The sequence below is a fragment of the Oncorhynchus mykiss genome, chromosome 9 (genome assembly GCF_057628025.1).
Source record: "Oncorhynchus mykiss isolate SJ-2025 chromosome 9, ASM5762802v1, whole genome shotgun sequence".
In the NCBI taxonomy this organism is placed as follows: Eukaryota; Metazoa; Chordata; class Actinopteri; order Salmoniformes; family Salmonidae; genus Oncorhynchus; species Oncorhynchus mykiss.
Window position 1 is genome coordinate 34,904,366 of NC_143030.1, and position 16,276 is coordinate 34,920,641.

Consider the following 16,276-nt stretch of genomic DNA (forward strand, 5'->3'; position numbering starts at 1 on the left):
AATTCAAGTCCGAAGACTGAAGATGGCCATTGAAAATGTTGATTTTGTGCCCAATTAACAATGTCTTCGTGGATGTTGATGTGTCTTGCTGGAAGATCCACTTATGGCCAAGTTTCAGCCTCCTAGCAGAGAGGTAACCAGGTTTTGGGCCAAAATATCCTGGTAGTGAGTAGTTTATTTATTTTATACAGTAAATTTTGCTAATCTTTATCAAGGGTATCAATAACTAGGTGCATATTTTGATATCTAGTTATTTGACTGAATCAGAAATACAGATGTGGAGTAGATGTAGAGTTTGTTTTAAAATCTCGTAAAAAATCTGAACTAACCAAACAACACTTGTTGCTCTTTGTACATGTTGATATAATATTCTTATTTAATAGAGAGAAAAACGTTTCCCTAAACTGCTTTATAATATTATAATTCAATAAAGAAATAAAAACGTTTTCCCCCCTCAACTGCGTTGACTCCCTCCAGACAGCAGATGGCGATATGTGTCTTTCAGGCCATGTTTCTACTGTGACGTATATTCTAGTGGACGGAACACTTCAACAAATGCAGCCACCTCCGTAGCTCGCAAGCCAACAAAGTCGGAACATTCAAGTTCTTTAGACAATTTCGTGGTTTATTTGCCACTATGCTTTACATGTACTTATGTGGGAACAACTAGCTACCCCATTTAATTTAATATATACGTTGTAAGTCAACTAGCTGGCTGGTTAAGTTAGCACTAGTCTAGTCGCTAATGCTAACCAGCTATTATCCCCGACCATGAGTTCACTAAGCTACTCTCCTCCTGCTAAAGAAGAGCTGGGCTGCTGGATGGAGAAGGAAGCTCTCGTCAAAGACGAGGATGAAGAGGAGGCTGTTACAATACAAAAACAAGTAGAGGGTGAGGCTGTTACAGTGAAAGAAGAAGAGAAAGACGTTACAGAGAAAGACTCCTTCAGAGTGAAAGACGAGGAGGATGTTACTGTGAAAGAAAAGGAGGAAGATACAGTTTTGGAAGTGGAGGATGAAGTGAAAGAAGACGTTTTTGGAATGAAGGATGAAGAGGGGGAGATTACTGTCACATTAGAGGAGGATGAAGAAGAGAAGACTGGAGATCTGATTAACACCAGTAAATACAGTGAGTACTATCTTATAAAACGGGGACATTGATCTGATTAACACCAGTAAATACAGTGAGTACTCTCTTATAAAACAGGGACATTGATCTGATTAACACCAGTAAATACAGTGAGTACATACAGTGAGTACTATCTTATAAATCAGGGACACAAACTTTGCAGTTGTTGAACTAATGTGACATTTAAAAGGGCGCTCTACACTTGAATATGTTTTTGTACTGTCGGGAATTGTTCATGATGTCCTCTAGTGATTTTAACTTTTCCTGTTGAAAGGTGATATATAAATACAGTAAAGTATAAACACACTAAAGGGAAACAAATATATGTTTTGAGCAAAATAGTGTTTTTTTTAGACAACTGCAAACTTGAAGGAGTGAGTTTTTATTTTACCTTTGTTAAACTAGGCAAGTCAGTTAAGAACAAATTCTTATTTTCAATTACGGCCTAGGAACAGTGGGTTAACTGCCTTGTTCAGGGGCAGAACGACAGATGTTTACCTTGTCAGCTCGGGGATTAAATCTTGCAACCTTTTGGTTACAAGTCCAACTCTCTAACCACACGCCCCAGGAGTGATGTCATAGTAAGGCATTCAAGGAGTTGGCTTGATGGGAAGTCGTGATGTCATCCAATAGACGACTGATCTTCATGTGAATATTGATTATTATTTTTTAAATCCTTCCTGTTCTGTCAAGTTGGTTGTTGATCTTTGCTAGAAAGCCATGACTTTCAAGACTATTTAAGTCCAAACTGTAACTAGGCCACTCAGGAACATTCAGTGTAGATTTGGCCTTGTGGTTTAGGTTATTGTCCTGTTAGTACAGTTGTTTGTATTCAGATCTCTGAAATGCACTCTACCTACGTAACATTTAGTGTTTCCCTGTATTACGCTGGGGAAACAGTTTTCATGGGCACAGAAATTTTAAATAATTTCAGAGTATGCAAAATCCAATGGTTCTAACCGAGAGTCACCTTAACTTTATTGACAGCACCCAAACAGATACTGTCATTAATGCTGTTCTTCAATAATTACTCATCATTCATAATACTGTAGCTGTTTAGTTAGTCACATGTTCAACTATCATCAGCTGATCCAGGAAATAATTTTCAAATTACAGTCAAATGACAAACATCACGACATGCAACAACAACCAACGTGCTTCTTCATTCATTACATTGGTAAAGACAGTTATGCTGTGCTCCACGTTGGATCCAACATCCCTAACAAATTGGTGTTTATAATGTTATTGTCTGCTTGATTTATAGTGGGGTCTCGTTAAGTCTGTTTGGATACAGAGATACTTAGCTCATAATGTGTAGAGAACTGTTCCTTGATGGATAGGCTATTGTACAACACACAGAGCTATTTTCTTTTATTCAGGAAATTTAGAATGACAACACATTACAGAGTAGCCTAGTGGGATTATTGACAAAATTATCTGGTTATGAAATGTGATGACAAAGACATTTTAGTTTCCATGTTTCACTTGAAATATGAAATGATTTATAGTCCTAGGTCTATATTATTGTTAGGTGAAGTTATGGGTCCTACAGTAGGTCTATGTTGTTGTTAGGTGCAGTTATGGGTCCTACAGTAGGTCTATGTTGTCAGGTGAAGTTATGGGTCAACGGTGGGTCTATGTTATTGTTAGGGGAAGTTATGGGCCAATTTGCTAAACACTTAGTGTACAAACCCTTATTGTCAGGCTGACGGCAAAGCTAGCCAAAGAGCATTTTTCTAGTTGAAGTGTTTAAGTTTAAAGCAGTTGATTTGGGACAATAACACAAACATATTAAGCAGGTGATTCAAGCGAGCCTTATAATCCAAAAGTAATGTGAAATGCACTCATAAGCAACCTGGAAATGGATGCTATTTTTGCTGTCAGCCTATGAGAACCCTGAGTTTTCCCCCACGGTGGTGAATTATTATATAGCGACACAGAACTTAATGTGAGTTTCCTTGAGTAGCACTGATAGTAATATTCAGAATACATTGTGAAAAACTAAAATGTTCGCTTACCATTTTTGCTCCAGGCAGATATACTACATCCATAACTATCAGTTTCCTAATTAGCGGGAAGGTGTTTCTGCAATTAAATTGTGTGTGCATCGCCCTCGTGCTGCAATTCTAGCTAACACAGAAACGGGGCCTATATTGGAGACCAAAAGTCGTCTGGCACGCCGCTTAGGATTTCAACAACTTGAATAACTTATTTCTAGTTACCACTAATATGAAAACAAGACAAAATATGATTGTTGCTAACTTGACTGTCGTAATTGTCAAATAATTTAACAGATGGCAATTGTTGTACAACTTCATGGGTATGCTCTGGGCATCACCTTTTGCCTCAAAAAAACAGTGGATTTCTGCTGTTGCGGGCCTGTAACCGTCTGTCTGACGTTGTCATTTACACAGGAGAGCGACGGGACTATCTTGGATCCTCTGGGAAGCCTCAACAACATCATGATGCTGACGAGGCAGAGAAGAGTCTCTCCAGATCAGAACTCCTCAAGAAACACCAGCAGAGACCCAAAGGAAAGAAACCTCACTGCTGCTCTGACTGTGGGAAACATTGCAAATCTTCATCTAAACTTAAAATACACCAGCGAATACACACAGGAGAGAAACCTTATAGCTGTAATCAATGTGGGAAGAGTTTTACTAATTCAAGTAATCTGAAAACACACCAGAGAACACACACAAGAGAGCAACCTTACAGCTGTGATCAGTGTGGCAAGAGTTTTACTCAGTCAACCAACCTGGTATCACACCAGAGAACACACACAGGAGAGAAACCCTATAGCTGTGATCAGTGTGGCAAGAGGTTTACTCAGTCAAGTAGCCTGGTATCACACCAGAGAACACACACAGGAGAGCAGCCATATAGCTGTGATCAGTGTGGCAAGGGTTTTACTCGGTCAACCAACCTGGTGTCACACCAGAGAACACACACAGGAGACCAGCCGTATAGCTGTGATCAGTGTGGCAAGAGTTTTACTAATTCAAGAAATCTGCTACTACACCAGAGAACACACACAGGAGAGAAGCCATATAGCTGTGAGCAATGTGGGAAAATCTTTTCTCGGATAGGACACCTTAAAGGACACCAGAGAACACACACAGGAGAGAAGCCTTATAGCTGTGATCAGTGTGGCAAGAGTTTTACTCAGGCAAGCAACCTGGTATCACACCAGAGAACACACACAGGAGAGCAGTCATGTAGCTTTGAGCAATGTGGGAAAAACTTTTCTCGGGGAGAACGCCTTAAAGAGCACCAGAGAACACACACAGGAGAAAAGCCTTATAGCTGTAATCAGTGTGGCAAGAGATACTCTCATTCAAGTGGTCTGATTAAACATCAGAAAATACATGCAGGAGATCCACAGAGTGTAGAATGATCTCCAACACCAGACCTGGGTAGTAGAACACAGAGTGTAGAATGACCTCCAACACCAGACCTGGGTAGTAGAACACAGAGTGTAGAATGATCTCCAACACCAGACCTAGGATTAAATGTCAGGTATTGTGAAAAACTGGGTTTAAATGTATTTGGCTGAGGTGTATGTACAGTGCCTTGCGAAAGTATTCGGCCCCCTTGAACTTTGCGACCTTTTGCCACATTTCAGGTTTCAAACATAAAGATATAAAACTGTATTTTTTGTGAAGAATCAACAACAAGTGGGACACAATCATGATGTGGAACGACATTTATTGGATATTTCAAACTTTTTTAACAAATCAAAAACTGAAAAATTGGGCGTGCAAAATTATTCAGCCCCTTTACTTTCAGTGCAGCAAACTCTCTCCAGAAGTTCAGTGAGGATCTCTGAATGATCCAATGTTGACCTAAATGACTAATGATGATAAATACAATCCACCTGTGTGTAATCAAGTCTCCGTATAAATGCACCTGCACTGTGATAGTCTCAGAGGTCCGTTAAAAGCGCAGAGAGCATCATGAAGAACAAGGAACACACCAGGCAGGTCCGAGATACTGTTGTGAAGAAGTTTAAAGCCGGATTTGGATACAAAAATATTTCCTAAGCTTTAAACATCCCAAGTAGCACTGTGCATGCGATAATATTGAAATGGAAGGAGTATCAGACCACTGCAAATCTACCAAGACCTGGCCGTCCCTCTAAACTTTCAGCTCATACAAGGAGAAGACTGATCAGAGATGCAGCCAAGAGGCCCATGATCACTCTGGATGAACTGCAGAGATCTACAGCTGAGGTGGGAGACTCTGTCCATAGGACAACAATCAGTTGTATATTGCACAAATCTGGCCTTTATGGAAGAGTGGCAAGAAGAAAGCCATTTCTTAAAGATATCCATAAAAAGTGTCGTTTAAAGTTTGCCACAAGCCACCTGGGAGACACACCAAACATGTGGAAGAAGGTGCTCTGGTCAGATGAAACCAAAATTGAACTTTTTGGCAACAATGCAAAACGTTATTTTTGGCGTAAAAGCAACACAGCTGAACACACCAGCCCCACTGTCAAACATGGTGGTGGCAGCATCATGGTTTGGGCCTGCTTTTCTTCAGCAGGGACAGGGAAGATGGTTAAAATTGATGGGAAGATGGATGGAGCCAAATACAGGACCATTCTGGAAGAAAACCTGATGGAGTCTGCAAAAGACCTGAGACTGGGACAGAGATTGGTCTTCCAACAAGACAATGATCCAAAACATAAAGCAAAATCTACAATGGAATGGTTCAAAAATAAACATATCCAGGTGTTGGAATGGCCAAGTCAAAGTCCAGACCTGAATCCAATCGAGAATCTGTGGAAAGAACTGAAAATTGCTGTTCACAAATGCTCTCCACCCAACCTCACTGAGCTCAAGCTGTTTTGCAAGGAGGAATGGGAAAAAATGTCAGTCTCTCGATGTGCAAAACTGATAGAGACATACCCCAAGCGACTTACAGCTGTAATCGCAGCAAAAGGTGGGGCTACAAAGTATTAACTTAAGGGGGCTGAATAATTTTGCATGCCCAATTTTTCAGTTTTTGATTTGTTAAAAAAGTTTGAAATATCCAATAAATGTTGTTCCACTTCATGATTGTGTCCCACTTGTTGTTGATTCTTCACAAAAAAATACAGTTTTATATCTTTATGTTTGAAGCCTGAAATGTGGCAAAAGGTCGCAAAGTTCAAGGGGGCCGAATACTTTCGCAAGGCACTGTAAACTTCTGACTTCAACTGTATATACTTCAAATCACATTTTATTTGTCACATACACATGTTTAGCAGATGTTATTGCGGGTGTAGCGAAATGCTTGTGTTTCTGGCTCCAACAGTCCAGTAATATCTAGCAAGTCATTTCTAACAATACACACAATCTAAAGGAATGGAGTTAAGAAAATATAAATATTTTGACGAGCGATGTCAGAGCAGCGTAGACTAAGATATGAAATGAGTAATGCATAGACTAAGATACAGTAGAATAGGATAGAATACAGTATATACATATGAGATGAGTAATGCATAGACTAAGATACAGTAGAATGGGATAGAATACAGTATATACGTATGAGATGAGTAATGCATAGACTAAGATACAGTAGAATGGGATAGAATATAGTATATACGTATGAGATGAGTAATACGTAGAATAGGATAGAATGCAGTATATACATATGAGATAAGTAATGTCAGATATGTAAACATGCAGGAGATCCACGAAGGAAAGATAGTGATGGTGCTCAGTGACGTTGTTGCAAATGGTGTGGAACAACCAATTTCTGCATTTTTTATAATTTTACCCCCGTTTTTTCTCCCCAATTTCGATTTTAAAATTTGATCTAGTTTCATTGGTGGAGTTTAAACACTTAATCGGCGAAGGAAAGATAGTGATGGTGCTCAGTGACGTTGTTGTAAATGCAACCAATTTCTGCATTTTTTTAATAATTTACCACCGTTTTTTCTCCCCACTTTCGATATTGTGATGTCTACAGCGCTGTTGGCTGGTCGTCATTGACCTTACGTAGGCTTAAACACTGGTATACACTGATTTACAAGGCCATATTGGGTAAAATGCCATTTTATCTCTGTTCTTTTTTAGTCAGGTCGGTAAATAAATATCAATTACGGTCCCATTCTGATTTGCTTCTAACAGTACTAAAAATTAGAGCAGGTCATGGTAGAAATAGTTCTAGTTGTCCTGGAATTCTCTCCTGAACATTTTAAAATGTGATGATCTAGTTTCGTTGGTGGAGTTTAAACACTTCATCGATGTATATCTCATAGAAGAGTGTAATTGTTTTTAGGACAGCTGTTTTTAGTCAAGACTTTCGTGTTTTTAACGTAAAATGTTTTTGTTGTACTGTATGTGTGTTTATAGCTTTGTTTAATGTTGTGTTAGTGTATGTAAGTTGTTTTGTCTGAAACGTTGTTCCCCCTGCTGCTATTGGACCAGGTCTCTCTTGGAAAAGAGATGTTATCTCAATGAGAAAAACCTGTATAAATAAAGGTAAAATAAAAATATTGTCTCATCGCTGCAACTCCCCTACGGGTGCAGGAGGCGAAGGTCGAGTCATGCGTCCTCTGAAATATGACCCGCCAAACCGTGCTTCTTAACACCTGCCCGCTTAACCCGGAAGCTGTCGGAGGAAACACTGTTCACCTGATTACCGAGGTCAGCCTGCAGGCACCACAAGGAGTCGCTAGAGTAGTAAGGCCCCTCATAACCTTTTTTCAACACACTCGACACTCCCAACACTTCCAACTATCAATCTCTTTGGCACCGTAGACATCAAGTCACTTGACAATAATGTTCCATACAACGTTGCATTCCATGTTTGAAAGGTCTGTCATTTTCATTGAAGACAATCAAAGTTAACATTCCATAAAACTTAATTTAAAGGCTGAGTCTCAAATAGTCGCCTGTCCCTTTTAATAGCCGGGCAATGGCACACATTACAGCAAATACATTTTGGGTCTAAATTAAAGGAGCTACAATTATAATTTAATTACATTCTTTAAATAAAATGTCCATAATATCTGCATTTATAGTGGAATGATATTGTTTCACAATATTCCTTCACATTTTTGTTTGACAGCAAAAGCCAGACTGTCTTCTGTTGTCAAGATGGGAAAACCCTCCCTCTCTGCCAGCGGTGTCACTAAAAGCCGTGGTCATCTCATTCTCAACCAACAATGGCAGACTGGGGCAAGCAGTCAATGTAGAAATCTACACTCTTCAATCAATTTCAGTTTATGTGAGAAAACAAGTACTGAATAGTGTAGGGAATCATTGTACCATCTAAATCGTTGTGAAATACATTTTCAATTAAAACAAGTAGTTTTTATGGATGTTTGAAGTTGGTGGACGAAACTGAAAGTGAAATAGTCTCCACTGTAGTCCGTGCTATCCGGGATCCTTCAGACTTCCCTACCCCACTGACCTCTCCACCATGTTACAGGGAAACTTCTGCTTCGTGCTGTTTGTGGTCTGGTCTATTTGGAATGTCTAAATGAAGACCAACATGCACTACAGAGGTCAGACCAGTACTTATAGATAGGAGTAATCCATTAAATTACTTTGAGACCGCTTTCGTATGTACAAAGAAAATGCATTGGAGATAATATCTCTGCTTGAGCCTCGACTTCCCTCTCTGTCCCAATGAGGAAGGCCTTCACCCAATTCTCTCCAAGTTCTGATCACTTTGAGGTTTTTGGCATCTGGAATCTTTCATCGTGAAACTGGTGATTTGTGTGGTGTCAGTGAAGCAACTGTGTGTTTAATTGTTCACAAAGTCTGCAGGGCCATTTGTGAACTGAGGAGTCTTTATGTCAAGTTTCCTGATGCTGCTGGCCAAGCCAACTATAAAGTACAATTCCATGAATATGGGCACTTCCCAGAGTATATTAGGGTGAGAAACATGGTCTACTAATAGTTACTACATGGTAACATGGTCTACTAATAGTTACTACATAGTACTATGGTCTACTAATAGTTACTACATAGTAACATGGTCTACTAATAGTTACTACATAGTAACACGGTCTACTAATAGTTATTACATAGTAACACGGTCTACTAATAGTTACTACATAGTAACACGGTCTACTAATAGTTACTACATAGTAACAAGGTCTACAATTAGTTACTACATAGTAACATGGTCTACTAATAGTTACTACATACCAGTAGTAATATGGTCTACTAATAGTTACTACATAGTAACATGGTCTACTAATAGTTACTACATAGTAACATGGTCTACTAATAGTTACTACATAGTAATATGGTCTACTAATAGTTTCTACATAATAACATGGTCTACTAATAGTTACTACATAGTAACATGGTCTACTAATAGTTACTTCATAGAAACATGGTCTACTAATAGTTACTTCATAGAAACATGGTCTACTAATAGTTACTACATAGTAACATGGTCTACTAATAGTTGCTACATAGTAACATGGTCTACTATTAGTTACTACATAGAAATGTGGTCTACTAATAGTTACTACATAATAACATGGTCTACTAATAGTTACTACATACTAACATGGTCTACTAATAGTTACTACATAGAAACATGGTCTACGAATAGTTACTACATAGTAACATGTTCGAATAATAGTTACTACATAGAACCATGGTCTACTAATAGTTACTACATAGTAATGTGGTCTACTAATAGTTACTACATAGAAACGTGGTCTACTAATAGTTACTACATAGAAACATGGTCTACTATTAGTTACTACATAGTAACATGGTCTACTAATAGTTACTACATAGTAACACGGTCTACTAATAGTTACTACATAGTAACATGGTCTACTAATAGTTACTACATAGAAACATGGTCTACTAATAGTTACTACATACCGGTATTAATATGGTCTACTAATAGTTACTACATAGTAACGTGGTCTACTAATAGTTACTACATAGAAACATGGTCTACTAATAGTTACTACATAGTAACATGGTCTACTAATAGTTACTACATAGTAACGTGGTCTACTAATAGTTACTACATAGTAACATGGTCTACTAATAGTTACTACATAGTAACACGGTCTACTAATAGTTACTACATAGTAACACGGTCTACTAATAGTTACTACATAGTAACACGGTCTACTAATAGTTACTACATAGTAACACGGTCTACTAATAGTTACTACATACCGGTAGTAATATTGTCTACTAATAGTTACTACATAGTAACATGGTCAGAGGATATTAGGGTGAGAAACATGGTCTACTAATAGTTACTACATAGTAACATGGTCAGAGGATATTAGGGTGAGAAACATGGTCTACTAATAGTTACTTCATAGAAACATGGTCTAATAATAGTTACTACATAGTAACATGGTCTACTAATAGTTACTACATAGTAACATGGTCTACTAATAGTTACTACATAATAACATGGTCTACTAATAGTTACTACATAGAAACATGGTCTACGAATAGTTACTACATAGTAACATGTTCGAATAATAGTTACTACATAGAACCATGGTCTACTAATAGTTAATACATAGTAATGTGGTCTACTAATAGTTACTACATAGAAACGTGGTCTACTAATAGTTACTACATAGAAACATGGTCTACTATTAGTTACTACATAGTAACATGGTCTACTAATAGTTACTACATAGTAACACGGTCTACTAATAGTTACTACATAGTAACATGGTCTACTAATAGTTACTACATAGAAACATGGTCTACTAATAGTTACTACATACCGGTAGTAATATGGTCTACTAATAGTTACTACATAGTAACGTGGTCTACTAATAGTTACTACATAGAAACATGGTCTACTAATAGTTACTACATAGTAACATGGTCTACTAATAGTTACTACATAGTAACGTGGTCTACTAATAGTTACTACATAGTAACATGGTCTACTAATAGTTACTACATAGTAACACGGTCTACTAATAGTTACTACATAGTAACACGGTCTACTAATAGTTACTACATAGTAACACGGTCTACTAATAGTTACTACATAGTAACACGGTCTACTAATAGTTACTACATACCGGTAGTAATATTGTCTACTAATAGTTACTACATAGTAACATGGTCAGAGGATATTAGGGTGAGAAACATGGTCTACTAATAGTTACTACATAGTAACATGGTCAGAGGATATTAGGGTGAGAAACATGGTCTACTAATAGTTACTTCATAGAAACATGGTCTAATAATATTTACTACATAGTAACATGGTCTACTAATAGTTACTACATAGTAACATGGTCTACTAATAGTTACTACATAATAACATGGTCTACTAATAGTTACTACATAGAAACATGGTCTACGAATAGTTACTACATAGTAACATGTTCGAATAATAGTTACTACATAGAACCATGGTCTACTAATAGTTACTACATAGTAATGTGGTCTACTAATAGTTACTACATAGAAACGTGGTCTACTAATAGTTACTACATAGAAACATGGTCTACTATTAGTTACTACATAGTAACATGGTCTACTAATAGTTACTACATAGTAACACGGTCTACTAATAGTTACTACATAGTAACATGGTCTACTAATAGTTACTACATAGAAACATGGTCTACTAATAGTTACTACATACCGGTAGTAATATGGTCTACTAATAGTTACTACATAGTAACGTGGTCTACTAATAGTTACTACATAGAAACATGGTCTACTAATAGTTACTACATAGTAACATGGTCTACTAATAGTTACTACATAGTAACGTGGTCTACTAATAGTTACTACATAGTAACATGGTCTACTAATAGTTACTACATAGTAACACGGTCTACTAATAGTTACTACATAGTAACACGGTCTACTAATAGTTACTACATAGTAACACGGTCTACTAATAGTTACTACATAGTAACACGGTCTACTAATAGTTACTACATAGTAACACGGTCTACTAATAGTTACTACATACCGGTAGTAATATTGTCTACTAATAGTTACTACATAGTAACATGGTCAGAGGATATTAGGGTGAGAAACATGGTCTACTAATAGTTACTACATAGTAACGTGGTCTACTAATAGTTACTACATAGAAACATGGTCTACTAATAGTTACTACATAGTAACATGGTCTACTAATAGTTACTACATAGTAACGTGGTCTACTAATAGTTACTACATAGTAACATGGTCTACTAATAGTTACTACATAGTAACACGGTCTACTAATAGTTACTACATAGTAACACGGTCTACTAATAGTTACTACATAGTAACACGGTCTACTAATAGTTACTACATAGTAACACGGTCTACTAATAGTTACTACATACCGGTAGTAATATTGTCTACTAATAGTTACTACATAGTAACATGGTCTACTAATAGTTACTACATAGTAACACGGTCTACTAATAGTTACTACATAGTAACACGGTCTACTAATAGTTACTACATAGTAACACGGTCTACTAATAGTTACTACATACCGGTAGTAATATTGTCTACTAATAGTTACTGCATAGTAACATGGTCTACTAATAGTTACTACATAGAAACATGGTCTACTAATAGTTACTACATAGAAACACGGTCTACTAATAGTTACTACATACCGGTAGTAATATGGTCTACTAATAGTTACTACATAGTAACATGGTCTACTAATAGTTACTACATAGTAACGTGGTCTACTAATAGTTACTACATAGTAACATGGTCTACTAATAGTTACTACATAGTAACACGGTCTACTAATAGTTACTACATAGTAACACGGTCTACTAATAGTTACTACATAGTAACACGGTCTACTAATAGTTACTACATACCGGTAGTAATATGGTCTACTAATAGTTACTACATAGTAACATGGTCTACTAATAGTTACTACATAGTAACATGGTCAGAGGATATTAGGGTGAGAAACATGGTCTACTAATAGTTACTACATAGTAACATGGTCAGAGGATATTAGGGTGAGAAACATGGTCTACTAATAGTTACTTCATAGAAACATGGTCTAATAATAGTTACTACATAGTAACATGGTCTACTAATAGTTACTACATAGTAACATGGTCTACTAATAGTTACTACATAATAACATGGTCTACTAATAGTTACTACATAGAAACATGGTCTACGAATAGTTACTACATAGTAACATGTTCGAATAATAGTTACTACATAGAACCATGGTCTACTAATAGTTACTACATAGTAATGTGGTCTACTAATAGTTACTACATAGAAACGTGGTCTACTAATAGTTACTACATAGAAACATGGTCTACTATTAGTTACTACATAGTAACATGGTCTACTAATAGTTACTACATAGTAACACGGTCTACTAATAGTTACTACATAGTAACATGGTCTACTAATAGTTACTACATAGAAACATGGTCTACTAATAGTTACTACATACCGGTAGTAATATGGTCTACTAATAGTTACTACATAGTAACGTGGTCTACTAATAGTTACTACATAGAAACATGGTCTACTAATAGTTACTACATAGTAACATGGTCTACTAATAGTTACTACATAGTAACGTGGTCTACTAATAGTTACTACATAGTAACATGGTCTACTAATAGTTACTACATAGTAACACGGTCTACTAATAGTTACTACATAGTAACACGGTCTACTAATAGTTACTACATAGTAACACGGTCTACTAATAGTTACTACATAGTAACACGGTCTACTAATAGTTACTACATACCGGTAGTAATATTGTCTACTAATAGTTACTACATAGTAACATGGTCAGAGGATATTAGGGTGAGAAACATGGTCTACTTATAGTTACTACATAGTAACATGGTCAGAGGATATTGGGGTGACATAACCATTCACAATTCATATTGTCACATAACCATTCACAATTGAAAATATAACTATCAAACCTGCATTTCAAAGACCCCACAGCTGAAGGTGTCCTGCTGCATGGTGTGAGTTATTTCCACTCCTTTCCACTTTCTGCCCACCAAGTTGTATTTTCCATGGCAGGATCTTCTCATTTTGAAGTATTCTCTTTTTATGTAAACATAATGGAATTCTGAATAGTTATAGGCAAATGAATACACAAGCCAAATTGTATGCTGTTTTCCTTATCACTCTAATCTAGTAGTAATTTAGTAGTAGAGGTAATTTCCTTTATGCCCCATTCTAAACACAGACTAAATTGTAGGCACTGAACCATTTACAGGACAATAATAAAAGTAGCATATAGGATCTAACCCTATCACATAGTGAATAAATGTAGAGCATTTGTAGGCTTTAAGAAATAAAAAAATTAAGTGACAGTTTCATCAGTACCTGCTTAAAGAAAGTCATATCACAGATGACAGTGCCCACCAAATCTATGACAAAAGAGAATGAATTGTAAGCACCAAAGTGTGTTTGTCAAAATAATATCTGAAAATGTCAGTTGTTGAACATAATACTTCTATTTGCAATAGCAATTTATGATCTATGCAGTTGATATATATTCCATGTACCAACACTAGATGTAGGACGGACATAAGACATTCCCACATAGATTATTTTTTTATTTTTCTATTTCACCAAGATAAAGCAAAGCAGTGTGACACAAACAACAACAGAGTTACACATGGAATAAACAAACATACAGTCAATAACACAATAGAAAAGTCTACATACAGTGTGTGAAAATGAGGTAAGATTAGGGAGGTAAGGCAATAAATAGTCCGTAGTGGCGAAATAATTGCAATTTAGCAAATAAACACTGGAGTGATAGATGTGCAGAAGATGAATGTGCAAGTAGAGATACTGGGGTGTAGTAAAGGAGCAAAAAAAATATTAACAAATAAAAACAATATGGGGATGAGAGTTGGATGGGCTATTTACAGATGGGCTATGTACAGGTGCAATGATCTGTAAGCTGCTCTGATAGCTGATGCTTAAAGATAGTGAGAGAGATATGAGTCTCCAGCTTCAGTGATTTTTGCAATTCGTTCCAGTCATTGGCAGCTGAGAACTGTAAGGAAAGGCGGCCAAAGTAGGAATTGGTTTTGGGAGTGACCAAAGGGTGTGCAATGTGTAAGCCCACTGAGTGGACATTCTGAACCTTGTTTGAAGTCACTAGGTCACATGACCAATGAGCTATTGAAATTCAAAAATGTAAATAAATAATTTTAAATAGTCCGAGATGTAAATCGACAAAAAAAAGTGTGCAATTTGTGTCTATGCCATCGGGTTAGCTAAAACCAGTTTTGAAAGTTTTAGGCGTAATGGTTAAAGAGCTATTGAAATCTGATGTTGGTGGACGTAAGAAAAACTAAAGGCGAATATCCGTCGAATATCCAACTTGAAACTGTCTCTTTGGCTCTGAATATGTCTTGAAATAATTTATATAATAATATAACATACTAAGAATGAATAAGGAAGATAATTCTGGTTTTCTGTGAATAGCTTCCATAACGTTACTATAGCTAATTGTAGTGCTCTCCGAGATGGCATAGCAGTCAGACGTCCTTTGTCCTCGCCTTGTTGTGTCCCGTGTGTGTATATATATATTTACATCTTTCTTTGCATATCTTTATATATTTTATTTTCCAAAAACTCAACTTCAAAACACTCTCCTGCAACCCGCCTCACCAATTAAAAATTATTTACCTCAAATCTGAAATCCACAATAGAAGCTAGCAAGAAGCTAAGCAGAAGCTAACCAGAAGCTAGCCAGTTTACTGGCTAACGTTAGTATTCAGCAAACCACGGTTGATGGTCATCAGCTATCCTTTAGCTCAAAAAGCTATTGCCAGTTTTGTACAACGCGACTCAGACCAGAACATACCGGACCTATTTTTTCTCTCCATATCCCCGGATTTCAACCGAAAGCTCTAGACATTTACACCTGGATCTCACAGCTAGCTAGCTGCTATCTGTGACTATTGGCTTACGTCGATCCCGGAGAAAACATCAATTATTCCGGAGCTAGCCAGCTGAAGAGTTCCTTCAGCCACTCCTGGGCTACAATCACCTATCCGGACCCGTTTTACAGCCGATGCGGAGCCCCACCGGGCCTTCACGACTAGACTACCAATGGTTTCTGCCCAAGGGAGTTATCCAACTGTCCCCTCCGTCGCGACGTTATCTGAACGCCCATCTGCGGGCCGCTAATAGTTAGCTGTCTTATCGG

The 16,276-nt window shown here is 37.0% G+C and overlaps 1 protein-coding gene and 1 long non-coding RNA gene across 2 annotated transcripts in view; both read left to right on the forward strand.

The window, feature by feature from the left end:
• Window positions 1-16,276, forward strand: part of LOC149980890 (uncharacterized) — a 238,439-nt gene that overhangs the window by 153,898 nt on the left and 68,265 nt on the right. The gene's annotated exons all lie outside the window — the stretch shown is intronic.
• On the forward strand, window positions 533-7,664 carry LOC110531915 (uncharacterized). Its single transcript, XM_021615392.3, has 2 exons — window positions 533-1,129; window positions 3,544-7,664. The coding sequence occupies exons 1-2, from the start codon at window positions 772-774 to the stop codon at window positions 4,524-4,526; spliced, it is 1,341 nt and encodes a 446-aa protein (XP_021471067.2). The 5' UTR covers window positions 533-771; the 3' UTR covers window positions 4,527-7,664.

Coding starts and splice junctions, on each gene's coding strand:
- LOC110531915 (XM_021615392.3), top strand. CDS start 772: ATGAGTTCACTAAGCTACTCTCCTCCTGCTAAAGAAGAGCTGGGCTGC. Junction 1,130..3,543: donor GATTAACACCAGTAAATACA/GTGAGTACTATC, acceptor TCATTTACACAG/GAGAGCGACGGGACTATCTT.